The sequence below is a fragment of the Prionailurus bengalensis genome, chromosome A1, assembly GCF_016509475.1.
Source record: "Prionailurus bengalensis isolate Pbe53 chromosome A1, Fcat_Pben_1.1_paternal_pri, whole genome shotgun sequence".
Classification (NCBI taxonomy): domain Eukaryota; kingdom Metazoa; phylum Chordata; class Mammalia; order Carnivora; family Felidae; genus Prionailurus; species Prionailurus bengalensis.
Window position 1 is genome coordinate 139,951,256 of NC_057343.1, and position 26,471 is coordinate 139,977,726.

At 37.9% G+C, this 26,471-nt stretch overlaps 2 protein-coding genes and 1 pseudogene across 9 annotated transcripts in view; 2 read left to right on the plus strand and 1 right to left on the minus strand.

Annotated features, from left to right (window-relative positions):
- The first annotated feature begins 63 nt into the window (after positions 1 to 63).
- NSA2 (NSA2 ribosome biogenesis factor) lies at positions 64 to 7,824 on the plus strand. Its single transcript, XM_043592081.1, has 6 exons — positions 64 to 294; positions 1,738 to 1,925; positions 2,018 to 2,168; positions 4,190 to 4,369; positions 6,517 to 6,709; positions 7,584 to 7,824. Exons 1-6 carry the CDS (start codon positions 292 to 294, stop codon positions 7,649 to 7,651), a joined length of 783 nt encoding a protein of 260 aa, XP_043448016.1. The 5' UTR covers positions 64 to 291; the 3' UTR covers positions 7,652 to 7,824.
- An 850-nt stretch (positions 7,825 to 8,674) lies between these two features.
- The window catches only part of FAM169A (family with sequence similarity 169 member A), a 97,097-nt gene continuing 79,300 nt past the window's right edge, over positions 8,675 to 26,471 (minus strand). For 7 of the 8 annotated variants that reach the window (XM_043592029.1, XM_043592038.1, XM_043592025.1 and 4 more), the window contains 5 exons: positions 23,127 to 23,166; positions 22,192 to 22,342; positions 17,648 to 17,804; positions 13,868 to 14,071; positions 8,675 to 12,744 (listed from right to left, as the gene is read on the minus strand). In XM_043592029.1, the coding sequence (XP_043447964.1) occupies positions 12,196 to 12,744; positions 13,868 to 14,071; positions 17,648 to 17,804; positions 22,192 to 22,342; positions 23,127 to 23,166 (1,101 nt within the window). In that variant the 3' untranslated portion in view covers positions 8,675 to 12,195. The remainder of the gene's footprint in view (positions 12,745 to 13,867; positions 14,072 to 17,647; positions 17,805 to 22,191; positions 22,343 to 23,126; positions 23,167 to 26,471) is intronic. The other variant, XM_043592059.1, reaches the window with a different exon arrangement.
- LOC122496072 lies at positions 18,194 to 19,963 on the plus strand (annotated as a pseudogene).

The window sequence follows — 26,471 nt, forward strand, 5'->3', positions numbered from 1 at the left end:
GCTTCCTCACCCACGTCCTCCGGCTTCCTCACCCACGTCCTCCGGCCGCCGCACTCCACCACTTCCGGCGGTGCACCACCCAAATGCCTCCTGTCGGCAACTTCCGCCCTTCTATCTAAACGTCAAAACCCCAGGTTCGGAACTGATGTGTCGCGCTTTCTCCGCACTCGGTCGTTTTAGAACTCTTTCCCGTCGGGGTGCGTGGAGTGAACTCGCGGGTCTGTGAGACCCGAAAGTTGAGAGCTTCTTTGCGCCCCGGCACCTGCACCCGGCGGCTCTGCGGCTGTCACCATGGTGAGGGGGGTAGTTTCGGGAGCTCGGGTCGTAGGGCTACCGAGCTGGTGGAGGGCGAGGGCCCTGGGGCGGGGGCCCTGGGGTGACGGGTGGTAGGCGGAAGGGAGGTACTGCTGAAGGGAAGGGTGGGCTCGGTTGAGTGAAAAAAAACTTGTTTTGGGGGACACAGAGTCTGTTAAATTGCCGGCTTCGCCACGTGTTGTGTGTCGTCAGTGCCAGAGCCTAGCGATATCCCTCTGCCGCCTCGTTTTATTGCTGAGGAAACGGAGCCAGGCATACAGCACAGATCTGCCACATCTGCCCTCTTTCTACTGAATCTTTAGTGTTTCTCTGCAAAGTGGTATTCCCACGTACCTTCCTGGTGGTTGCCGCAACGTTTATGTGATAGCGGTTGAAAACACCGCAGCTGATACGTAGTACCTGGTTGACTGTCACTCGGCATTATTCTCTGTGCTGGAGTTGACTGCGTCATTGTTTTATTTTTGCAGTCTTAAAATACAAATGGACTGTGGCCACATGTTTAAAATAAAAGTGGCCATGTAAAATAAAACTGGCCCTTAAAAAGCAAAAGGGGATCCGAGGCGTTGCTGGTGACAGCAAAAGAGTACAACCACTTTTGAAAGCAGTTTGGCATATGACCACACAAAAGGCTTATGGGCGCGTGTTAATTCGCTAAAAACTGGGAACAACCCAAATACCCATCAGCTGGTCAGTATATCCGTACCTGGGACTCAAGGCAGTAACAAGGATTGAGGTACTGATGAATGTAACAACGTGGGGGATCTCAAAAGCCTTAAGTGAAAAGCTACACGCAAAAGGCTACAAATTGTTAATATGTAAGTTTCTATGCTCTGCAAAAGGCAAAACTAGAGTAATATACTACATACAGATTGGAGGTGGAAAAAAGGATTGCTTTCAAAGATATACAAGGAAGTTTTCTGAGGTAATCGAAAGACTCTCTTACTCCTCTGATTGTGGTGGTTACAAAATTGTTCTAGTTTGTTAAAACTTAAAACTGTACACCTGCACCTTAAAAGGGCACATTTCATTATATGTAAATTGTATGTAAATAAAACTGACTTACTAATTTTTTAAATAAAAAGGATAATGATGACGATATTGAAAAACCAGATTACTGATGTTAAGAAAAAAAAAAAAGATCCTGGAATCAGGTCATCCTTTTTGTGGGCCAGTGGATTTTGAAAGTTCCTTTCAATGAACAGAAACTTTCACTGAGATTATTACAGATGTGAATCCTGATGCCTGACATCATCCAGGATCAAACATTTTTTAACTCACCTGACTAGGCTTAATAGCACAAGAGTTACTTAACCAAGTGAACATTTGGATGACATAAGGCCTTCTATACTTCATATGGTGCTCAGAAAGTTTTTTAACATAATTCTGTCATTTTTAAAATCAATGTTTCTTGCATTGTTACAGCCACAAAACGAATATATTGAGTTACACCGGAAGCGCTATGGCTATCGTTTGGATTACCATGAGAAAAAGAGAAAGAAGGAAGGTCGAGAGGCTCATGAACGTTCAAAGAAGGCAAAAAAGATGATTGGTCTGAAAGCTAAGCTCTACCATAAACAGCGCCATGCTGAGAAAATACAAATGAAAAAGACGTAAGTGATCATTTCTTTGTTGTAACAAGTTAATGTCTTTTTAGTAATAGGTTTTAAAACGGATAATCTTGAATCTTTTTCTTTCTTGATAGTATCAAGATGCATGAAAAGAGAAACACCAAGCAAAAGAATGATGAAAAGACTCCACAAGGAGCAGTACCTGCGTATCTGCTGGACAGGGAGGGACAGTCCCGAGCTAAAGTACTTTCCAATATGATTAAACAAAAACGAAAAGAGAAAGCAGTAAGTAATGAAAATTGAAGCATTTATTTCTTTTTTGTTCAGGAGGGAATTACTTAAATTTAATCTTAGTTTTCTTCCTTCAGTTTAATTGGATACATGAAATCCAGCTACTATTCCCATTATTCAGGTATCAAAGTCTTTGTAAATTTCATTTTGTATTATTTAATAAAATATTTACTTTCTCATCACCAGAACACGTTAGTGTTTAACAGCTTTTTAAAAATGTATTAGAATACCACACATCTTTAGTGTAAAAAAGTACTTAAAAAGTTAGCAGTGCATCTCAAATTCAGAGTTTTAACAACTTCCTACATTTGACACCTCCTAGTGTTGTGCTCTTGCAGAGAAAGATACGACTGCTGGTTTTTTGCTGCCCTACTGTGCTAAAATTTGTTCAGAAGTAGAATAGTGAAAAACCCTCTAATTGATTTGACTTATATAAAAATTCAGAATTTTTAACAACATTACTAAATTGCGCTTGTGTCAAATTAGGTTAAATTCTGCTAAAAACAGGAAAAGATATAGGTACTGTTTTTAAACACCTGTGGATAAATTGACAGAAATCTAGGTAGCAACAGAATATGTGGTATCTATATTTAAAGAATTTTCAGTCTCCAAATTTCATTTTATTTTTTTTATTTTTTTTTTTTTAATTTTTTTTTTCAACATTTATTTATTTTTGGGACAGAGAGAGACAGAGCATGAACGGGGGAGGGGCAGAGAGAGAGGGAGACACAGAATCGGAAACAGGCTCCAGGCTCTGAGCCATCAGCCCAGAGCCTGACCCGGGGCTCGAACTCACGGACCGCGAGATCGTGACCTGGCTGGTCGGACGCTTAACCGACTGCGCCACCCAGGCGCCCCTCCAAATTTGATTTTAAAAACCACACTGTTGGGACGCCTGGGTGGCGCAGTCGGTTAAGCGTCCGACTTCAGCCAGGTCACGATCTCGCGGTCTGTGAGTTCGAGCCCCGCGTCAGGCTCTGGGCTGATGGCTCGGAGCCTGGAGCCTGTTTCCCATTCTGTGTCTCCCTCTCTCTCTGCCCCTCCCCCGTTCATGCTCTGTCTCTCTCTGTCCCCCCCAAAAAAAAAAAAAAGTTGAAAAAAAAAAATTTTTTTTTAAATAAAAAAAACCACACTGTTTTTTTGGTGTGTAAGAATCTGCATTTAGAATGGTATAACTTGAGCACCAAAACAAACTTTAGAGGTTATCTACTTAACCGCTCCTCATTTTACAAATAAAAAGACTGAAGTCCAGGAGGTTGTAAATCATTCTTCATGCTCACAGATCTATGAAATGGTAGAACTGCTTCTAGAACCTATGTGTTAGTAATAAGTCAAAAAAAATTTTTAGTATTTTTTTAAAAGTTATTAAATACTTAATTTTCCAGTGTTTATTTATTTTGAGAGAGAGCAGGGGAGGGGCAGAGACAGAGAATCCCAAGCAGCCTCCTCGCTGTCAGCGCAGAGCCTGACGTGGAGCTGGATCTCATAAACTGTGAGATCGTGACCTAAGCCAAAACCAAGAGTTGGACATTTAATTGACTGAGCCACCCAGATACCCCAAAGTCAGATTTTTTATACTGCCTTTCACTTTTTTCAAATAATTTGCATTCTAGGGAGGTTCAAAGTATGTGGTGATGATTTTGTCTTACTAGTAATAAAATCTAACAGTTCACTTGAGGTAAAAATAGATATATTAAGAGGTGGAACCAGTCTTCTAATTTTACATATGAACTATTTGGTAGTCAGCACATATAGTTTCAAGAAGTCATTGACTTATTACAGGTGGCATTTTTCATCCATAACAAGCCATTAAGATTTTTAGCTTAAGCAAACCATTTTATTTAATGTGTTCATAATATGAAACTTCATTAATTCCAATTAATTTGGGGCTTGTGAGGAGACAGTACAGACCTCTAGATACAGTTGAGCCAAAATCTTGTGGGTTTAGGAAAAAAATTTGATTTTTCATTCTCATTGCCGTTTACTAACAAATTTAAATGATGGTCTGTTTTTAGGGAAAATGGGAAGTCCCTTTGCCCAAAGTTCGTGCCCAGGGAGAAACAGAAGTATTAAAAGTTATTCGAACAGGAAAGAGAAAGAAGAAAGCATGGAAGAGGATGGTTACAAAAGTCTGCTTTGTTGGAGATGGCTTTACTCGAAAACCACCTAAATATGAAAGATTCATTAGGCCAATGGTAAGTCCCTTGCCAGAGTGGGATGGATTAAATATTGGTTGCTGTGTTAAATTGGGTAAAGTAGAATTTCCTGAAATTCCTGAAATTGATATGAAAAGAGATTGAAAAACATTTTTTAGGCTGTTTTTGTTATTTTAAGTTATTGACAGGGATGGCTTAGGAATTTTCCTGTACTGTCAAGAATCTTGTCTTCATAAGAAACAAGAGATGAAAAGTAGTTTTCATTACAGTGTCAGTGGATCCTGATTTTTAAATAGATGGCATATTAGAACCTTCATTTTCCACATGAAGTCATTTTACTCACTCAGCAAGTAATCTATATACCTGACACTTGTTGTATTTGAGAACAGTTCAAAAACTTCAGTAGGGACAGTTTTTTTCAAGAAGCAAATCCTATTTATTAGGGCAATTAATGCTTTTGAAAACAGTATGTAATCACTGGAAAAAGAATTTAAGAGTGGGACTTTAATTTCCTTTGACACCAATGGTCAAAACCAGTCTGGTCCCCTTTCCCAAGATGTAATTGAACATATGGTTGACCCTTGAACAACTTGGGTTAGGGATGCCCACCACCTGCACAGCTGAAAATCCACATCCAACTTTTGACTCCTCAAAAACTAAACTAATAGACTGTTGCTGGAAGCCTTACTGATGGCATCAACTGTCGATTAACACATATTTTGTATGTTAAGTGTATCATATACTGTATTCTTAAAGCTAAAGAAAAAGGGGCACCAGAAAAAAAGGGGCACTTGGGTGGTTGAGTCAAGTATGCATCTGACTCTTGATCACAGCTCAGGTCTTGATCTCAGGGTTGAGTTCAAGCCCCACATTGGACTCTGCGCTAGGCATGAAGGCTACTTAAAGAAAAAAAAAAGTTAATATCATTAAGGAAAAATAAATATCAAAAAAAAGTCTTCATGTAAGTGGACTTGTGCAATTCAAACCTGTTTTTGTGGGTCAGCTGTGTATTTTTGCAAAATCCCTTTAAACAGACTGAATTACTCTCCCCACTGGATATCTAACCTGCTTAGAAAAACAATCAGAGGAAGGTTGGCAGTGTTCCCGTTTCTCAACCTGAATAATTTTTAACGGATTAAAATGTTGTCAAACAGTCTGTTTCTGTAAATTTCTGTCGAAACACAGCTGTGCCCTTTCATTTACATAATGTCTATGGCTGTGTTTTCCTGCAGACTTTTGAGTAGTTGCAGGAGAGACCATATGGCCTGCAAAACCTAAAATGTTCACTATCCCTTTACAGAAAACCTTGACCCGTCCCTGGATTGTATCATGGATGCCTCTTATTTTGATTTCATATTCATAATCTCTTAAATATAGTTTGGTAACTTTATCAGTTCTGTAGGGAGAGAATATACTGGTCATGTTGTTCTAGGCTTTCTGTAGCTTGACAGATAAGTCTCTTATTGTGCATTAGTCAAAGGGCATTCCCAACTGTGTAAGTTTATTACAAGCTTCATTAAAGAGTCCATTACTAAGTACTTGATGTACCCTTACCCCATACGTGGAAAAATCAAATTTAAGAGACTGCAGAGTGTTGTGGCTTCTGAAGTGCTACACCCCAAGAGGCCATATCTAGGTGACTGAGTGACTGTGGTCTCTGTAAAAGATGTCTGGGCTTTCTCCAGTCTTTGACCAGTATTACCATCAATGAAAAGCTGACAGTCCACCCCACCTTTTTCATCATGTAAAATAGCTAAGGTATATAGAGACATGCCATTTAACCTGGGGAACAAGTCATTTCACATGTCAATCGGTATGTTATAAAAAAACAAAACAAAACGGGAGTTGTAAGGTTATAATGCTTAAATGAGCTATTTGTACACTTCAGCACAGTGCCTGGCATATAGCAAGTTCTCAGTAAATGTACGTAACTACAGAGGAAAACCTGAGTATGATGCTAGGTAAAGCTCCATGGTAACAACTCCAGGAGTATGTGTTTGGAGTTTTTCCCCCATGTATTTATCAGGTTTGTAGTCGGTAGAATTTATAAATATTTAATTTGATGCCTTAAGATTTGACATTGGTCAATCCATGAGGATTTTTGTTGGGGAAGACCATTGGAAAGGCAGATGATTGCTCATCGTTAACATTTTAGACTCATAACGTTTTTGTGTTTGACTTATTAGGGCTTACGTTTCAAAAAGGCCCATGTAACACATCCTGAATTGAAAGCCACCTTTTGCCTGCCAATACTTGGTGTAAAAAAGAATCCCTCATCCCCACTATATACGTCTTTGGGTGTTATTACCAAAGGTACTGTCATTGAAGTGAACGTGAGTGAGTTGGGCCTTGTGACACAAGGAGGCAAGGTTATTTGGGGTAAGTAAAGTTTGGAATATGGGGCTGCTGCTATTATAACCCTAAAATTGAAATTTTTAAGTTGGTAGGAAGTATGTAAGCAAATTTTAATGCAGAATTGCTGGATAAGTAAAAATGATGTAAATCAGACGTAAACTTACGAAAAATACTTCTGTAGACACAAGAGTTATGAATGTGATTCTTTTTAGTTTGGATTATTGATATCAGTTTATAAAGTGTACTAGATTTTTAGATTTAGGGCTGTTTTAAGAGAAACTATGAAAGAAGCAGATGGAAAGTTACAATTATAAGTAACATATTGGAAGGAATTAGAATTCCCCCAGGAATGGGGGAAGGGAGACCTACATCAAACACATAGCCACACTATTTCAATAATAAAAAACAGAAAGACACCATGCCTCGTTTTCTTGGTTTTCTGCTTTTAGTGTCCAGGTAAGCTTTAATGTTCTTCACAATTGAAGAGTACACTCTGACTTCTTGATTGAGTCTTTATATGAGTCATTAACTCCTACTTCATATTGGCAGACATCAGTTTTAAAATAGGTTGCTAGATTAAATTGAAACTTAATGAAAACTTACTGCATTTTCTAGTAAGAAAAGTGTGTGGAAAAGCAACAATGCTCAGGTAAATCCACAAGGGCTTGTTAATACAACGTACTAACAGAATGAAGCTGACCACTATTTGTAAAAGTGTAACAATAGTATGTAAAAATTGCCTCCAGAACTTGTTTGATTTTGAGCGATTTTGTAAAATCTCATTGATCCTGCTATCGTTTATTTTTTTCTTTCTTAAAAGTGTCCATTAGAAATATTTTGGGCAAAGTTAATTTTTATTAGCTAAATCTCTCCTTTTTCCCCGCGTTGTTTTCTTCAGGAAAATATGCCCAGGTTACCAACAATCCTGAAAACGATGGATGCATAAATGCAGTCTTGCTGGTTTGACAGCACTTTCAGACAAGTAACTCTTGACAATTACTGAAGACTACTCACCAGTTAAGAAGACACCGTTTCTGTGGTGGTTCTCCAAATACTGCCCAACAGCCTTACATATCTGCAGCCTTCAAGAGAACTATTTATTCTATTGTAAGAAACATTAAAATAGGCTTATTTACAAATTGGTCTTTATTTTTTAGTCTGTTGAGCATTTAGGCGTTCATAAATCTGAATAATGTTTTAAAAAGCAATTATAGGGGAGCTGGGGAGCTTACTCAGCACTCTGTGCTGACAGTGCAGAGCCTGCTTGGGATCCTATGTCTTTTCTCTCTCCGCCCCTCTCCCTCTCTCTCTCTCAAAATAAAGATTTAAAAATACATTTAAAAAAGCAATTGTAGAAGTATCTTGGTCTGTATCTGCATTAAGAAGTGGATACTCAGCAATGCAGATTTTTTGTTACTGGAAAAATTAGTATAGTTGAAAACACCTTTTATCATAAAGGTTCGTGCACACTTAAAACTAGAGCCTATGCTAGGAAACTGTCATTTCTGAGACCTTACCTGAAGTCTTTTTTCTTCATTAATCCTAAGAAAGGTAGGGTTAACCCCTGGTAACCTTTGTTTATAAGGTATTTAAAGTACAGGAGAGAAGGCACACTACAGTAAATAGAGTCCAGAAAAATCTTTTCACCTCTAGTTTTGTATTTTACACATTTTTTCTTCCTCTCAGTCATGTATACTTCCATCTACTAGGAACTGTATTTTCTACTCAAAATATATGGAAAAAAACCACACTAAAATGTTTATACTTTCATATATTTAACAGGGTTAAAAATGTAAGTAATTCCAGGTAAAAGTTTTAAAAACACTGCACTGATGCTCTTTATGAGCAATTTGTTTGCAGTTAACGTGAATAATATAAAAAAGATCATGTTTCAGGTTTTGTAACTTAGTCAAAGTGCTCTTGTGATGTGAATGTTGGTAGCTCTGAGCTTTTAAGGTGTAATATCACATTAATCTATAATCACGTTAATGGTTTTAAATTGTTTATTTTTAAAGTCTGTCTTGAAAGTACAACCAATGTGATTAATTGTGCCTTTAACAAAATTATTTCATGTCTAAACAAATTCAGTTATCAAAACACAGGCCAGGAAACAATCACAAAACATACTACTATTAAAACTTAAAAACAAAACAAAAAAAACTACCAAGAAAACAAACATGAGTACCTCAGTTAAGACTTGCTCTTCTAAATAACGTAACATCTTTTCTAAATACTGTAAACATAGAAGTTTTAGAACACATACACACTTAGGAAAAGAAAGCCTATTTCCTTGGGAATGACTATCCAGTATGATACAATTACTTTAGGATGACAGAAGCTGAACTTTTCTTAACAATTAAGATTTTAACGACTGATGTTTGCCACTAATAGAAACGGGGAATGTGTGAATGACTATGTTTTGGAAGGTGGGGGGAAAAAAAGGTTAAAGGTAAGCACAATACTACAAAACTAAGGTCCACTTATCTTTTAGAACCCAAAATAAGCAAATTAACTATCATGTACAAAGAAAGCTTGATATTAAATATACCAACAGAAGCCTAACATTTGTAACTAATAACACTCATGAAAGACTGGCTAACACCCTAACATCAGATTAGCCACTAGTGGACATACAAGGCAGAAATTTCTAAAATGCTATTACACAGATGGGTAATGTTAGTATAAATTCTTTATTTACATTAAGATCTGTATCAGTTTGCTGGTGTGACCAAACCTTAGAAGGTAATCCCTAACGGTAAAGCAGTACTTAATAGCAGGTATTCAGATACTACGTCAAGACTCAGTTTGATGTAATCATAAACCTTCAAGATAATTTTCTGAAGTCACTGAAACAATTTTAGGTAGTGTTCTGGTGGTCAGCTAAAAGCGAACCATTGATCACCAGTAATTGTTACCTTGCCATGTTCATTCTGCAGTGAATGGAAACACCGTGAATATAGACATTTTAAGTAGAAGACTGACATTCTGTCATGCTATTTGATTTTATAAAAAATCATAATAGATCCTCTCACCTTTAAAAGTTGTAGAGGAGCTTTATAATAAATTCTTAAATATATTTCTGTGATGTCTAGCAACTGGAGAATTTAAACTTGAAAGCAGAACTAAAATTTTGCTAATATATATGTTTTATATTACATAAGGAAATATATACGTATTTACACAAACTGAAGTGAAATCTTTTCCAGAAATAAAACTTCTAAACAGAAAAAAGCAGTCCACAAAGGACTATAGAATGTGACTAGACACTCAACAACTAGACTGGCTGGCTGAAATCAGATTTCAGTCCTCTCTAATTCTGAAGTTTTTCCAATGCCTTGGCAAAAACTAGGTATCTGATTCGTTTTATTCAGATTCCTTATTGAGGACAAATTTTGTTATCAATTCTATACTCACTGAGTACAGAACTCATTTACTGGACACGAACATGTTACTAACCATGACAGTAAGGTTTTTCTACGTGACCTCACTTTCTCTACTATCTACAAACTCCAAAATAACATTCTCTGTCAGAGATAATATGTATCAAAAGTTTTCTGGTATGCTAAGCAAAAAGTTCTGCAATTGCTGAAAATGCTCTTACTGTTTAAGAATAAACCAAACAAGTTTAACAAGGTGAGTGTATACTGTTAGTCCCCACTTATACACGAATAACTGATTATTTTGTGAACTCAGCAACTATATATTCACCTATCAAGAGTTGTCAGCTCAAATTTCTTAAACTATACCCGAGAATAATGAATAGTCCAAGTAAAAAAGTAAAATATCTAAGTGTTAGGTTTTTAAATCTATTGTAGGAAATTAAAAATGGAAAGGTTAAGAATTTACTAAATCTTCCTATCTTTATTTCCCTAATTGTGGTAGTAAAGTTTCTCACAAAATCTATAAAACGGCATCAACATGATAGATACACTAGTACTAGTACCAGTCATACTTATTTTTTCGACTAATCAGCATTTGTTCAGAAAACAAATGGCCAAAGTGCTTTAATTTTTCATCTGGAGTAAAGTCATCTGGCTTGCCTCTGACCAGTAACAAAGGAAAATGTAGGGGATACGAGCATTCAAAATTTACTGTCATTTTACCTGCTTAAACATTTAACTCAGCTTATTAGATCTAAAATATCAGTATCTCAAAATAAAATTTAATGACCTCACCTGACCATAGACTAGGATAAAGCATTCAACATCGATCCTTAGCACCTCAGATAACGGCAGAAAGACTTAACGTTTTGTTTTTTTCCATGTAAAGACCAATTCTGTTTTAAAAACAATCTAAATGGTCTCAAAGCATTCTCCACAAGAAGCGCAAATCTGAGCACACCTAATACTTAATGAGATTTTTTTTTTTTAATTTTCCTAGGCAAAAGCCTTTAGCTACAGTAACAATGTATATATACAGGCTAGCTGGTAACCTGTCAAGAACAAATTAAGAGTGAGCAAGACCAGAGCAACACCCAAAGCCTCCAATTTGATATAAGCTCTTAACTGTAGCTCCCTAGGCAGACTTATTCTTGTCATCCGGATCGAAGGTGGTGGGGGCATGGTCCAAATCTACCCAGGTGTGGATGCCAAGGATATAAGCTGGCAGACAGGCAGGCAGACCTTTTGGTAGGAATCACTCTCTTGAGTTACGGAAGTGGACAAAAGCTGGGGAGAATATACAACTCTAGAGTAAAGGCAGTGGCAGAATCAAGGAGAAGCCTTAGAAAGGGTTCTCACACTTCTCAAGTATACATGTTAATTGGATGAGGACAAAAGTATAGTCCCCAGCTTCAAATGAAACGTATATAATCATGAGTGCCGACATGCCGAAGTCAAGTCCCTAGCAGTATTGTTAGTATAAGATGTTGTAAAGATGGAACTGGAAACAGAGTTTGTACCTTTCCTCAGACACAAGTCAAAGGAGAAAACAGCATCTACACAGCTACGAATCAGGAGGCCAAAATACCACCTTCATAAACCCTTCACCATAAACTTCTGTATTTGTGCTGTCATTTAGTTGAAGTATATTTTCACGTACTGACATTTTTGTTTTGACATGCCTACATTTTAAAAAATGATTGGTTTTGATTTTTTAAGATAAAACTTCTGGAACCTTCACCAAGTTTACTATTAAAATCCATAGTATAAAAGATTTCTGTGATCCTTACAAGTAATGGAAAGCCTACTACTTTCAGTTTAATTTATATTTTCTGAAATACTAACGGTCAGGTGTCCCAATTGTTAAAGAAAATATAGTATGATCTGGTTTCCCCAAATCGAAACATGGTTAATAAAAATAAAAAATTGTACTTACACCAAACAGCCTGAAAAATTAAAAAGAATGGTGAATCCTAGGTCCTAAGGGGGAGGGAAAACTGGCATCATAAATAAGTTCAAAGTAAAATTTTAGAATTTTTGCCCTGTGCCCCATGCCATTTATTACCATATTTTAAAAACAACAATTATGTTACAAAGAAGAGGGTTCTAGCATCTGCATTTCTTCTTGACTCATGTCAGCTTCGCTTTCTTCTTAGCAGGTCCTTTATGCCCTTTGGCCTTCCTTCTTAAATTCCGCCTGTCGACCACAGGCACCTCCACTTCTATCTCCTCTGAGCTGCTATCCACAGTTTTCTCTGCTGACTGTGTAAACTGATCCAGTTGCTCCGAAGATGCTTCAGACTGTTCCTCTGACTGGTTCTTCTGTCCCGCGTTCTGTGCAAATGGCACATCTTCAAGTTCAACCTCTATCAAAGAACTCTGGGGAAGAGCTGTAGATGTTTCTTGGGGCTCAGGTACCCCCTCCTCACCTTGGTCTTCCAATGAAGAAGTAGTATTGGGCGATAAATTTTCAGAGATGGACTCCTCAGAAAATTCAGCTATCACAGAGTTTGGAAAACCACTGTCAGATCGTTCTTCATTTGGGACAGTACCAACATTGTCTGAACTCCCAAAATGGGCTTTCTTTCTGGAAACTAGTGGTAGTTTCTCTTCAGTGTGCCCTTTTTCATCAGATGGGCCTTCGTCTAGCAACATTTCTGAGTCAGTTATATGTGAGGTCTAAAAATAAAACACCTGGTGAACAAACCTTTGCAGTACAGTTCTTACATAAATTATTCTCAGACACTAATATTCAGTGACAATGAACTGCATTTTTAAAGAATTCAGTACTCAGTCACTTTCATTAATCAGGTGTGCATACTCTGAACACAAGTCAATTTTTTCAAAACTGATGTGATCATTTGACTCCTCCTTTAAAGACATAATAAAAGTACTTCGGACATTTTAACCTTCCTATGAAGTTTCTTTAAAACCATCAATGAACTAAAACTTCTTGGTGTCTTGCTCTTACTTGAGCCACAAGCAAGAGTCCTCTGGAGTGTGACACTGGGCCATCCCACTAAGTTTGAGTATGACTTCACTAGATGAAAGGGAAGGGCAGTGGAAATTTTATTCATTTATTTAGTGAAACACTAATAAAATAATGCCATACAATAGTTGTTCAGCCTTAAATTGGAATATTCAAAAGTAAAAATGAAACTCCTTTTAAAATATTCCATCAGGTTTTCCCCACTCATCGAATCTCTCTCCCCAATTAAAACGTGTTAAAATGGTCATAGACTATGGTCATAGACTATGTAAGCAACAGGTATTTGAGTATTTGTTAAACTATGTTTTATCCGTTTTTCTAAGCATTTCTCTAAATCTACAAAACAAAACTCATTTCAGGGCACCTGGGTGCCTCAGTTGGTTAAGTGTCCGACTCTTGATTTCGGCTCCGGTCATGATCTCACGGTTCAGTTCCTGAGAATGAGCCCCATGTCGGGATTGCTGTGGCAGCACAGAGCCCGCTTGGGATTCTTTCTCCCTCTCCCTCTGCCCCTACTCTGCTCATTCTCTCTCTCTCAAAATAAATATACTTAAAGTAAGTAAAATATAAAATAAAAAAACTCATTTTGTTAACGTAAGTCACATATGTATGAATAAGGTTACAAAGATTAGAATTTATGGAACGTTACGGATTGCATTATTTTAAAATACCTAATGTAGTGTGATAATATATAATTAATTTTCCTGAAGGACTATATATATATTAAGTGGAGGAAAATATATCCACTGCAATGCCCCTTCCACGTCACCAACACTGGAACATGTGGACTGTAAGAAATTATCTCCCTCTTACCTTATCCTGTGCAACAGTCTCAGGAGGTTTTGAAGATTCTGCCACCACTGGACCAAGAGTTGCAGAGTCTTCACTGGAATTAAAAGACTGCAATTTTGTTTCTTCATCTAAAACTTCACTAGCGGAGTCCTCCTCTTCAGTTGTAAGTGAGGCCTTCAGAGTATCATCCATTATCTCACCATTCAGAGGCTCTAATTCAGATTCCTACATGAATGGGGGAAAAAAGTAAGTCAGGATACAATTTTAAGGTAACTTATTATTTGTCATGCAAGGAGAGTCCGTTCCCAGTCTCCACCTGTCATGCACCAGGACTCAACATAAAGTTTTACCACATTATAGGACATGAGTTAAGGAATTAGTCTGAGGAAAAGACAAACTTCTCAGGCAGGGTCGGTAAAAGAAGGCACAAGTAACCAAACTCCCCCTGTCTCATGGAGACAGCAGACAGACCAGGATGCTCTGCAGACACAGCACAGGTCTGAGATGCAGTGAAGAAACCCTGTTCCCTTCTTGTTCTTCCTTTTTAGAGAGCCAGCCTGACGGGCACCTTTTCAGTAAAAAGGCACCAGAGACTAGAGCTGATGCCAGCTCTTTACACGACACTTGGTCAGCACTTGACATCTTTGGGGCCTGTGGGAAGTTACGGTTTACCCTACCAAGGGGAGAAAGCACTGCCAGTCTTGGAGGAAGCTCAGTTTGGACACAGCTTCTTGCTGGAAGAAAACAGCCCTCGATCTGAGTTCATTTTCCAGTCAACTTTCCAGTCAACTCTGGCTCACTTTTTGAACAATCCTGCTCCTTACATCACATTAAATACGGAAATATCAGTGAGCTGATGACACAAGCCCTCCAATTATGAAATTCTTCCAATGTTTATCAATACAAAATAGTTCTATGTAATGTTTAGTAGTTCTAATGAATCTTAGTGAGATTCTAATAGAGGGCATTTGATTATCATTTTAAAACTTAGAAAACTGATGCACTCAAGTGTTCAGAAATAGATCCGTCTGAATTATGTAGGATCCCTACAATCATACGGATACTGAAATCAGGACTTAGAAAAATTTATCTGCCCAGACAATATATGGAAAATAGACTGCACACAGAAGGTATTTACAATAAAGTTCATACAATGATCAACTAAGATAGGAAAAAATGTTGAAAGAAAAAAATGAGAAAAACATAGCAAACGCTTAAAAAAAACCAGAATGTTGGTAACTAAAAGTGAGAAGCAGCAGAAGAGAGAAATCTGTCCCTCAAGTTTTCAGTTTGGGAACAGAATGGAAGATTAAAAAAAAAAAAATTACAGGAAAAAAGGCCCAATACAGAAATAATAAGAAAGGATAAAGATTATGTTGAATTTAAGAAGATAAAAGACATCTGTCTACATAAAAATATTCAGGAGACAAGCAATATTGAAGCATTACAGTCTGAATATTCAAAGTCTAGAGTTACTAGTCATCCCCACAGAGATGAGAGTTCAACCACTGGATTGGATGCATTTTCAAAGGAGAGAACATGAACCAAAGAGCAGAAAGTCAAGAACTGAATCTTCCAGGATGTCCACAAATAAAGGGGAAAAAAGGAAGCAGAATAGCTAAGTAATAAAGCAAAACAAAACTTCAGAGATAGGAAAAACCTAGAAACCAAAATGCACTAGTGTTATAAGGCCTACATTACACGGGACTAGGGAATATTGAAGAAGTCACAGTAATCGATCTAGGTACGGAAAGTCACTAAGTGTCACTGGTGACCTACAAGACTATGTGCTCAGTGTGTTGCTGGACAAATGAAACTGGTTACATGAAGTACGTACAGTATAATCTTAAGGATATTTTTTTTTTAAGAGAAAGAGAGAGCAATCACGAGTGGGGGGAGGGGCAGAGAGCAAGAGAGAGAGAATCCCAAGCAAGCTCCATGCTCAGCACAGAGCCCAACATGGAGCTTGATTCCACCATCCTGGGATTATATGACCTGAGCTGAAATCGAGAGTTGGAAGCTCAACCAAGTGAGCCACCCAGGCGCCCCTAATCGTAAGTTTTTAAAAGAGAACAAGACCACAAATATATATTCTCATAAACGTCTGGAAGTGCACAAATCCCCTTTTTAAACACACACTTTACTGTCCAAATGTCCTACAACACAAGAAGAAAATGTCATTTAAAAACACAGTTTCACTGGGGCGCCTGGGTGGCTCAGTTGGTTAAGCAACCGATTTCAGTTCAGGTCATGATCTTACAGTTCGTGGGTTCAAGCCCCGCACTGGGCTTTGCATTGTGCTCCAAGCCCCGCACAGAGCCTGCTTGGTATTCACTATCTCCTCCTCTCTATCCCTCCCCCAATCAATCTCTCTCAAATAAACTTTTTTCTTAATAAAAAATAAAAATATAGTTTCATGAAATAGAGGAGGCAGGAGCTAAAGTGGAGTAAGTTAAGAAAATAAAATTGGTGGGGCGCCTGGGTGGCTAAGCTGGTTGAGTGTCCAACTTCGGCTCAGGTCATGATCTCAAGGCTGGTAAGCTGGAGCCCCGCATCGGGCTCTGTGCTGACAAGCTCAGAGCCTGGAGCCTGCTTCAGATTCTGTGTCTCCCTCTCTCTCTGCCTCTCCCTGCTCACACTATATTTCTCTCAAAAATAAGTATTTTTAAATTAAAATAAAACAAAAATGGTAATGCAGTTTCACTTATTTAGGTGCTGGCTAGACTTGGCAAACAGGTAAAAGATTTGTAAAGAAACTTAAGCATGTATGAAAGAAGAAATAAGGAATCTCTAGAGAATCAAAGGTTGAAAATACTGAAGAAAAAGAAAAGGGGGTGCCTGGGTGTCTCAAGTGGGTTATGTGTCCGACTTTTGGTTTTGGCTCAGATCATGATCTCATGGTTTTGGGGGTTTGGGTCTCACGTCAGGCTCTGTGCAGACAGCAGGGAGTCTGCTTGGGATTCTGTCTCCCTCTCTCTCTGTTCCTACCCTACTCGCACAGTCTCTGTCTCTCTCAAAATAAATAAAACTTAAAAAAAAAAAAAAAAGAAAAAAACAAGAACAGGAAGAAAGGGAAGAATCAAAAAGATAAGGATAAATATTTGAGGAACTATAGAAATCAGGCCAGATAAAGTTTTCTCATGTTTAAAAAAATGAAGTTATTTATCCAGGAATATGTAATAAATTATAGTCAAAATATATAAATATATACACACACATATATATGTATATGTGTGTGTATCTATTTATATACATATATAATGTACATATATAATGTATATAAATATATACACATACATATACGTATATATATACATATATACACATATATATACGTATGTATCTATCTATAATTTTTGGCTTTGATGATGAATCTTATCCTTCTAGCCAAAATACAGGTACAATTGAGGGCTGTGGACCTTAAGGCATTGTAACTGGTTCTACAAGGTAGACCTTATAGTCCTATGATTTGTATCACTTCTTAAATATGTTTAATTTCTCAAATTTTGTATTTTAAAAATACTGAGGCATCTTATTACCTAAACATCCTCTATTTTATCTTTGTTGCAAGTCAAACTTTTAAAAATTCACTTTGAAATATAATATGATATTTGCAACTTTATCCTCTTCCCAACTCTAGTACTGGACCTTGTTTAGTACAGGTAGATGCTTTTTAGCATTAAATACAATTTCTACTACCACTCTAAAATGTATCATCATATTTTTCTAACGATATATGATTAAGAAAGTTAAAATTTAGTTTACTTTCATTCACTTTATTTGATAAGCAGGATCTCCTACCTTTTCACCATCTTGCTTTTCCAGACGTGCCTGGGTTTCTGGTGCAGGCCGAGCATCCTTATCACTACTTTCGTCCTCAAATTCAATCACACTTTGTTCGGGTTCTTCTTCCAGGAATTCTTCTGAGCTCTCTGATGTACGTACAGTAGACTCCAATCTAGAAAAGAAAAAACATTCTTACTTGTTTTATTAAGGATGAATATAAACTTTCAGGAGTCTGTTTATCAAGTAACACTTTAAAGAATCAACTAAGTGTGGTTCAGTCAACAACTTCCGGTCCAAAGGCAGTCTCCTCTTCTTACAAACTCAGCTTCTTTCCTACCTTGTTCTCCGGTTTGAGTGGTAACGTCACCATCTCCTCAAGCATGTAAGCTAAATCCTTCTCTTACTCTCTACCCATTTATGAAAAACAAAATTTGGCCCAGGAAGAAGTAGTTGTAAGGGAAACGAGCTCGCGGCTCTCCAGCTTCTGAGGCTTCAGGTCTGTAGGAGAGAGGAGGCAGCTAGTGAGTAGTATCCACTGCAGCTGGTCCTCGGCGACTCTCCTGTCGACCTCCACACGTCGCACCTGCCGCCGCTGTTGGTTGGAGCATTTGACATGGTGCAGCCAAGAAATGGTTATGGAGAAGCCCAGTCTGCTGCTCATACGGTCGGAGTTTGTGAGGCAGTATTATACTTTGCAGCATAAAGCTCCAGAATATTTACGCAGGTTTTACGGAAGGAATTCTTCCTATGTTCACGCTGGAGTACATGCTAGCAGAAACCCCAGGAGGCTGCTTATGGCCAAAATGATATACAACACAAAGTATTATCTCTGAACTTCAGCAAGTATCACACTAAAATTCATCACGTGGATGCTCATGCAACCTTGAGATCGAGTAGCCGTCCAGGTCACGGGTTGGCTATCTAACAGAGGACAGCCAGAGAGGAAGTTTATACAGACCTTGGATCAGGCTCCTGAAGGATCTGTTCCAAGTAAGTTTATGTTCACAATGATGTGTTTCGTTATACAGATGAACTATTTGGTGATTCTGAATCAGAACTCAATGAAGGATCAGGAGATGAGGTAAAAAGAGAAACAAGAAAGGCAACCATCCCCAGAACCTGTGCAAGAAAATGCTGATAGCGGTTACTATGAAGCTCAGCCCGTGGCTAATGGCAGAGAGGAGCCTTTGGAAGAGTCCTCTCATGAACTTGAGCCAGAATCTCAAACAAAGACTGAAGAACTAAAGCCACAAGTGCAAGAGAAGAACTTAGAAGAATTAGAGGAGAAGTCTACTTCTCCTCCTCCTTGCTGAACCTGTGTCTCTGCCACAGGAACCATCAAAGCCACGGGTTGAAGCTAAACCAGAAGTTCAGTCTCAGCCACGTTGCGTGCATGAACAACGACCCTAGAGGTACAACCCTGGTCTCCCTCCTAGAGGACCAAGACCAGGCAGAAGAGATGCTGAACAGAGTGAATCTGACAACTGTAGAATAATTTGCTATCCACGCAGTCATCAAATTTTTGTTGATAACCTCCCACATGATATTGATGAAAATGAACTTAAAGTTCTTCATGAGTTTTGTAAACGCTGTGGAACTGCGCATCAATACCAAGGGTTTTGGGAGAAAGCTTCCAAACTTTGTGGGTTTTGATGACTCTGAACCAGTTCAGAGAATCGTAATTGCAAAACCAATTATGTTTTGAGGGGAAGTACGTTTAAATGTGGAAGAGAGGGGCACCTGGGTGGCGCAGTCGGTTAAGCGTCCGACTTCAGCCAGGTCACGATCTCGCGGTCCCTGAGTTCGAGCCCCGCGTCAGGCTCTGGGCTGATGGCTCAGAGCCTGGAGGCTGTTTCTGATTCTGTGTCTCCCTCTCTCTCTCTGCCCCTCCCCTGTTCATGCTCTGTCTCTCTCTGTCCCAAAAATAAATAAAGGTTGAAAAAAAAATTTTTTTTTTAAATAAATAAATAAATAAATGTGGAAGAGAAAAAAAAACAAGAGCTGCAAGAGAGCAAGAAACCAGGGGTGGCGGTTACGATCGCAGGGATATTAGGTGCAATGATCGAGGTCCTGGTGGTCCACATGGAATCGTGGGTGGTGGAATGATGCATGACCAAGTTGGAAGAGGACCTCCTCCAAGAGGTGGCATGGCACAGAAACTAGGCTCTGGAGGAAGAACCGGGCAAATGGAAAGCTGCTTCACAGGACAACGTCACGGAAGCTCCCGTTGCCAGTCCTAGCAGTGGTACGTTATGCATCATGTTTGCATTCTTGTTAATTTTTCTTTTTCTTTGGCTTTGGAATGTGACGGCCTTTTTGATCACTTTTTGATGTGAAAAGCATCCTCTATCAGTTAAATTGAGGTGGACATTATTTCCCCAATTCCATAATAGGATTCACACTGTTAATTTATAAATCTAGACTTGGAGAATTAAGGACTGAGAAATGACCGTATCTTAAACTATCTACAACAAAATGAACTTAACAGAACATGCCCAACTGAATTCAGGTCCTCTGAGTCAAAAAAAAAAATCCTCTGCTGCACATTTTAAGTGTTACTGTTTCTGCCTATTAATGTTGGAAACACAAACAATGCAATTTGTGCAACTGGAGAATCTTGTCTTTTTTCTTGGCTCCCCCCCAAAATACAACCGAACAGAAACTTGTTACGCACTCATCAAAAGGCACTGATGCTTCATTAACACGGACATCTGCAACAGGAGGCAACAGGGGGAAAAAAATCTTTCCTCTCTCTTTCCAGGAGAGAATAGTCTGTGAAGTGATGAGGGCATTTTATCTGCTTGCTGTGACCAGCGTGTGTACACATAAACCTTAGCAAGACTACAAGCACATTCCAGAAGGAATATAGTTATGAACCAAATAACAAAAAGAAGAACTTTAAATGCTATCGTCTTGAACACCAGACCAGATTCAGTAGCTCCATATCTAAGATTTTTCCACCTACCCCTTTTCAGTACAGGGATGGCTGGCTGCCCAACACATTACTCGTCCCCTTTCTCCTCTCTTTAAACTGTGTACAGTGAAAATGGTCTTTACTGTGTTTTTGTTCTCTGGTAATGTAATAAGCATGATGGTGCCTTCTATTAATACATCAGTCTTGCTGGTAATTCTGTACAGAATAGTGTATGAACTGCTGCGCTGCAAAGCCAAACAGCTGCAAAATGTTGAAAAATCACTGAGGTATATAAAAACTGCAGTATCTTCAAAATCAGTAAAATTGACTAGCATGTTAAAAAAAAGAAAAGAAAAGCAAAATTCCACAATAATTCTGGGATGTTCAATTTAAAATGCACGGCTATGTTCCCTTCTTAAAAAAGTATGACAGGGGCGCCTGGGTGGCGCAGTCGGTTAAGCGTCCGACTTCAGCCAGGTCACGATCTCGCGGTCCAGGAGTTCAAGCCCCGCGTCAGGCTCTGGGCTGATGGCTCAGAGCCTGGAGCCTGTTTCCGATTCTGTGTCTCCCTCTCTCTCTGCCCCTCCCCCGTTCATGCTCTGTCTCTCTCTGTCCCAAAAATAAATAAACGTTGAAAAAAAAAATTAAAAAAAAAAAGTATTACATCAAAATACTGCTAAGAAAACTGTAACTAATCTAACCTCTTACCTTTTCACAAATTATTAGCCTCAAATATTTAGTTATATATGCCTTGAACACAAATTTTTCACAAAAATAAACCATTTACATAATTACTCAACTATTCCAATTTAAAATTATTTACATAATGAGATCAGCAGAGGTACAGGATTTTCTACTCGAGTAAAATCATTTCACAGATGAAAAGGCAAAATTATGAATGGTTAACTCAGAAACAGCAGGTAGAACTAGTAAGACAAAAATCTAGTTTTACTAAAAATTTGAAATCTTGCTTTCTTTATGATTCCAAGGAAGATAAAGGATAAAGTTTTAACCCGAGGGTTCTGTTGATTCAGCTGGCTATTAAGTTCCTAGAGGGGTTGACTGAACTTAACCACTTATGGTTATCGCTAACTTGCGTTACATCCAATAACCCAGTAAAATAAATCAGTTATAAAATAAAACTTAAGGTTTTTAAAAAACTAAACCTCAACATTACTAAAAACTACAGCTACTGGGGCACCTGGTGGCTCAGCTGGTTAAGCTTCCTACTCTTGATCTCATCATCTTGAGTTCAAACCCCATGTTGGGCTCCACACTGGCTGTAGAGCCTACTTTAAAAACAAAACAACACAAAACAAAACAAAACAAACAAAAAACTACAGCTACTGGCAGAGCTGGTGATAACGACTCATTTGAGATAATATAATCACTAGAAAATTCTCTTGGATTTTCACACATTATGTTTGGCTTATTTTACTCTCTTACTAACAACTTCTCACTGTAACATGTCAAAGTGACACCACTGGTAACTGTAATCAGTAATCCTTAGAAGAATTCAAATACAGACTCTTACACCAAGGTTATGTGTACACAAACAAGGTAATAATAGACTCCACCTTAAATGCTAAATACTAATTACATGAAAATAAGAATAACCAAATAATGAGAGTAAAATAAACAGTACTTGTTTATTGAAGCTGTAGGTGAAGTCTGGGGAGTCTTTTCATCTTCCCCTTGCGAACTACTAAATTCAGAATCCTGAAATCGTTTTCCAATCTTTGGCCGCTTTAGATGACTACTTCGAGTACGAGTGGAAACCGGTGTTTTATCATGACCTGAGAAAAAAACCAGCAAAACTACAGTTAATTCATTATGTCTTGAAAGGATTACCTGTTACACTACACAGAAATTTAAGAACTATGCTAGCTTACATATATTCCCCCCCAATTACACATTTCTTTCTCTCCTATCAGGCTAAGAAACAATGCCAATGTCTTTTTCTAAATTATGAAATAACTGCGTTATTCATTCCTCACATTTCTATATTGCTCTGGGCTGTGCAATATATTTTGCATTTTCATTTATATTCTCTCCCAATAATCTTGGGAAATAAATAAGGTAGGTATCAGTCTCCCGATTTTACTGGTAAGGAAATGAGGAAAGGGTGGTGTGATAGCTTGCTTTGTTCACACAGCAAGACCAGTGGTAGTGGTGGCATTAGAACTCAGCTCTAAGTTTAACAGATGACCATAGGGGAAGAGAAGGAAAAATAAGATACAGAAAGGGAGGCAAACCATAAGTGACTCTTAAATACAGAGAACAAACTAAGGGTTAATGGGGGGATTGGAGGAGAGGGGGAAATGGGTGAAAGGCACTGAGCAGGGCACTTGTTAGGATGATCACTGGATATTGTATGTAAGTGATGAATCATGGGAATCTACTCCTAAAGCCAAGACTACACAGTATGTTGGCTAACTGGACAATAAAACAAAAAACAAAACAAAAAAAAAAACAAACCTCACCTCTAGATCTTACATAAGTCTTCATTCACTCTAAGGGACATCCCCTCCCCCTAAATTCTTGTGTCTCACATACTGGTAAATCAGCTGAATTTCTTACCTTCAGAAGTACTTGCAAAGGCATCTTTTAGAGAGTCAATCTAAAACAGAGATACAGATTAAAGGCAAAACTTTTAGATCAGTTTTTCTCCCTATGAATCTACTTCACTCCGTGTCAAAGAAAACCTTTTGAAACATTTTTCAAGTAGTACTTTTTGTACTATTCATCAATTAAGGATACCTACTTAAGAAATTAAAAGGCTACGTCATAGCCTCAGGTTATGAGGCTGAGCACTTAAACTCAGCCATCTAGTATGTTCCAATGTGACACACAGGAGTTTCCTAGTGTTCTGTCCTCAACTACCTTCTCTTCTCTGTCCATGTGCTCTCCCTGTGTAATTCTATCTACCACCTTTACTTCAACATCTATTTGCTGATGAAAGCAAATGCACAATTTAATCTCCCCAACTCTTTCCTGATTTTCAAAGCTCTCTTTTTTTTTAATTTTTTTTTTAAGTTTATTTATTTTTGAGACAGAGAGAGACAGAGCATGAACCGGGGAGGGTCAGAGAGAGAGGGAGACACAGAATCGGAAGCAGGCTCCAGGCTCTGAGCCATCAGCCCAGAGCCCGACGCGGGGCTCGAACTCACGGACCACGAGATCGTGACCTGAGCCGAAGTCGGACGCTCAACCAACTGAGCCACCCAGGCGCCCCTCCAAAGCTCTCTTTCAATAAAATACGTATGTCCAACCAACTTCAGAACCAACCTGTCCCAAACTGAACTCTTACCTTTTCCCAACATTATTCTCTATCTTGGTTAATGGCAATAACAATTCAGTCAGCCATTCTAGCCAAAAACCTGAGGGGGTAATGACTTCCTAACCCTCATCCAGCAAACTACAAAGCCTGTCAATTCTGACTCTAACGAATCTCTCAAAACAGTCCTCTCCTTTGTATTACCAAAGCTTTAGTTCATGCCTTTATCATCTTGAATGAGAACTAGTCCAATAGCCTCATCTCTGGTATCCCTCATTCTAACCACATGCTCTGTAACTCCCTCCAATCTAATGAAAGAAAAGCTTCCAAATCATAAATTGTGCCCACTCTCTTACTTTAAAAACAAAAACAAACAAAAAAAATTTAATGGTTTATCACTGGCTAAAATACAAACTCTCAACCTCTTCGAAACCGAATGCCTCTTACGTACCAGATAGGCCATTTTCTTTCACACCTCTCCTTTTTACATGCTCGCCTTTGGAAAGCTCTAACCTTTGGCACAAAACTCCCACCTACCCTTTCCAAGTCAGCTTGGTTGCTACTTTACCTATTCCACTCCTTGGGCAGAATCAGTCATACTCTGCTATGTACCTTCAATCATTTGCTTTATGCTCTATTAAGGCAATTGTAATCCTGTAGTTTATTTCCTTATTTAACAGTTTCCAATAACGGACCATCTACTTCCTCCCATGCTTGTAAGAACCATATTTTTGTACATCCGGTGCTTGCCACAGCATCTACTTTATTAGACCAACTACTGTTCATTTTTTATCACACACTTGCTGAAACCCTACAACAAAGTAGGCACAGAGACATTAAGGCCTATTGATAGGACACAAACAAGGGTAAACTGTGACAGATGACTAGACAAAAATCCAGTCTTCAAGAAACCTGCAGTTCAACTAGACAAGGTAAAGACACAAATAAAGATCAATAAATAAAAGATACAAAAAGTGTAAGAGAAATACATGTAATGTTTTATGTCCCAAAATAGGAAAAACCAAGTAGAAATACCATCACCACCTAAAGAATAAATCATGTATTGATCACTTCACAGTGTATATCAAAACATCAACTGTACAACTTGTCAAAATGTGGACAATTTTTGTCAATTATACCTCCATAAAGCTAAAAAAATGTAGATCAAATAAACAAACAAGACGACTTTCCCATGTGGTTACTGATAAAAAAACGAGATTAAAAATAGTTTAATGTGAGAAATATTTTCCTTGAACTAATTAAAATCTTAATGTAATCTGAGTAAGAATTTCTAAAACCAAAGAAAATCCCATTTATGCTGTCAACCTTATGATATGGTTTAATATATATTCTCATTTACACAACCCATTTATAAGTATTTGGCTTATTATTAAAGTAAATCATTGTATAGGAAGAGACTTTTTTCTACATTCACTGACTGGTTTTATGTCTGAAAAACAGACATAAAATGTATACATACATTTATAAGTATTTGGCTTATTATTAAAGTAAATCATTGTATAGGAAGAGATTTTTTCTACATTCACTGACTGGTTTTATGTCTGGAAAACAGTACATAAATCTGAGTATATCTGAGAAATCTGGACCACAATATAATCGAACCCAGGCTTATCATGAAGTTTGAAGTTCCAAATGTAGAAAAAATTAAAACTCCTTATATGTAATTATATTATTTATGTTATCTTTAAAAATGTTTCAGGGCACCTAGGTGGCTTAGTCAGTTAAGCATCCAACTCCTGATCTCGGCTCAGGTCGTGGTCTCATGGTTTGTGAGACTGAGCCCCATGCTGACCACACGAAATGTGTTTGGGATTCTCTCCCTCTCTGTCTCTCCCCACTTGAGCACACGCTCTCCCTCTCTCTATCTCAAAATAAGTATATAAACAACAAAAAATGTTTCAAAAATGATCGGTCAACACTCATGCTAATTAAGGCAGGAATACTGGGCACAAATAATTCCCCAAAGCACTTGTCCCTAAAAGGTTACCTAGTATTTGCAAAGTGCACTACATTCCACAAAGACATAGCATATATAGCCTCAAACTTCCCACAATAACTTCACAACCTTTAACCTACAACTAATATCACTTCTAAAAATTCATCCATGCCTCAAACTTCCCAAAGTAACTTCATAACCTTTGACCTACAACTAGTATCACTTCTAAAAATTTATCCCTGCAAGGAAAGCATTACATAGGCAAAAAGATACATGTATAAATGTGTTCACTGCTGGGCCCCTTATGTATGTAAAAAACTTAAGTATATAATACATTAAAGAAATAAACAACAATATTTCCATATACTAGAGTAGTATGCTGCTACTGAACAATCATGTTTTAAACAGTAATGCCATGGGAAATACTTGCAATACCATGTTAATGGAGAAAAACAGAAGCATTACAACAGAAAACAAAAATGTACACAATACATGTTTTGTAATATATATGAAATACAAAAGTGTTCACAGTTGCTATATCTAGGGTAGTGGAATTACAAATTTTTATTTTACTTTGTATTATTGTGTGTGTATTCCAAATTATTCTTCAAGGAAAATTAAGTCCTTAGTAACCAATTAACAGGAAATACCAAGAAAACGAGCACAGTAAAAATTACGTAAGTTTGGTGAA

Coding starts and splice junctions, on each gene's coding strand:
- NSA2 (XM_043592081.1), top strand. Junction 2,169..4,189: donor AAAAACGAAAAGAGAAAGCA/GTAAGTAATGAA, acceptor GTCTGTTTTTAG/GGAAAATGGGAAGTCCCTTT. Junction 4,370..6,516: donor AAAGATTCATTAGGCCAATG/GTAAGTCCCTTG, acceptor TTGACTTATTAG/GGCTTACGTTTCAAAAAGGC.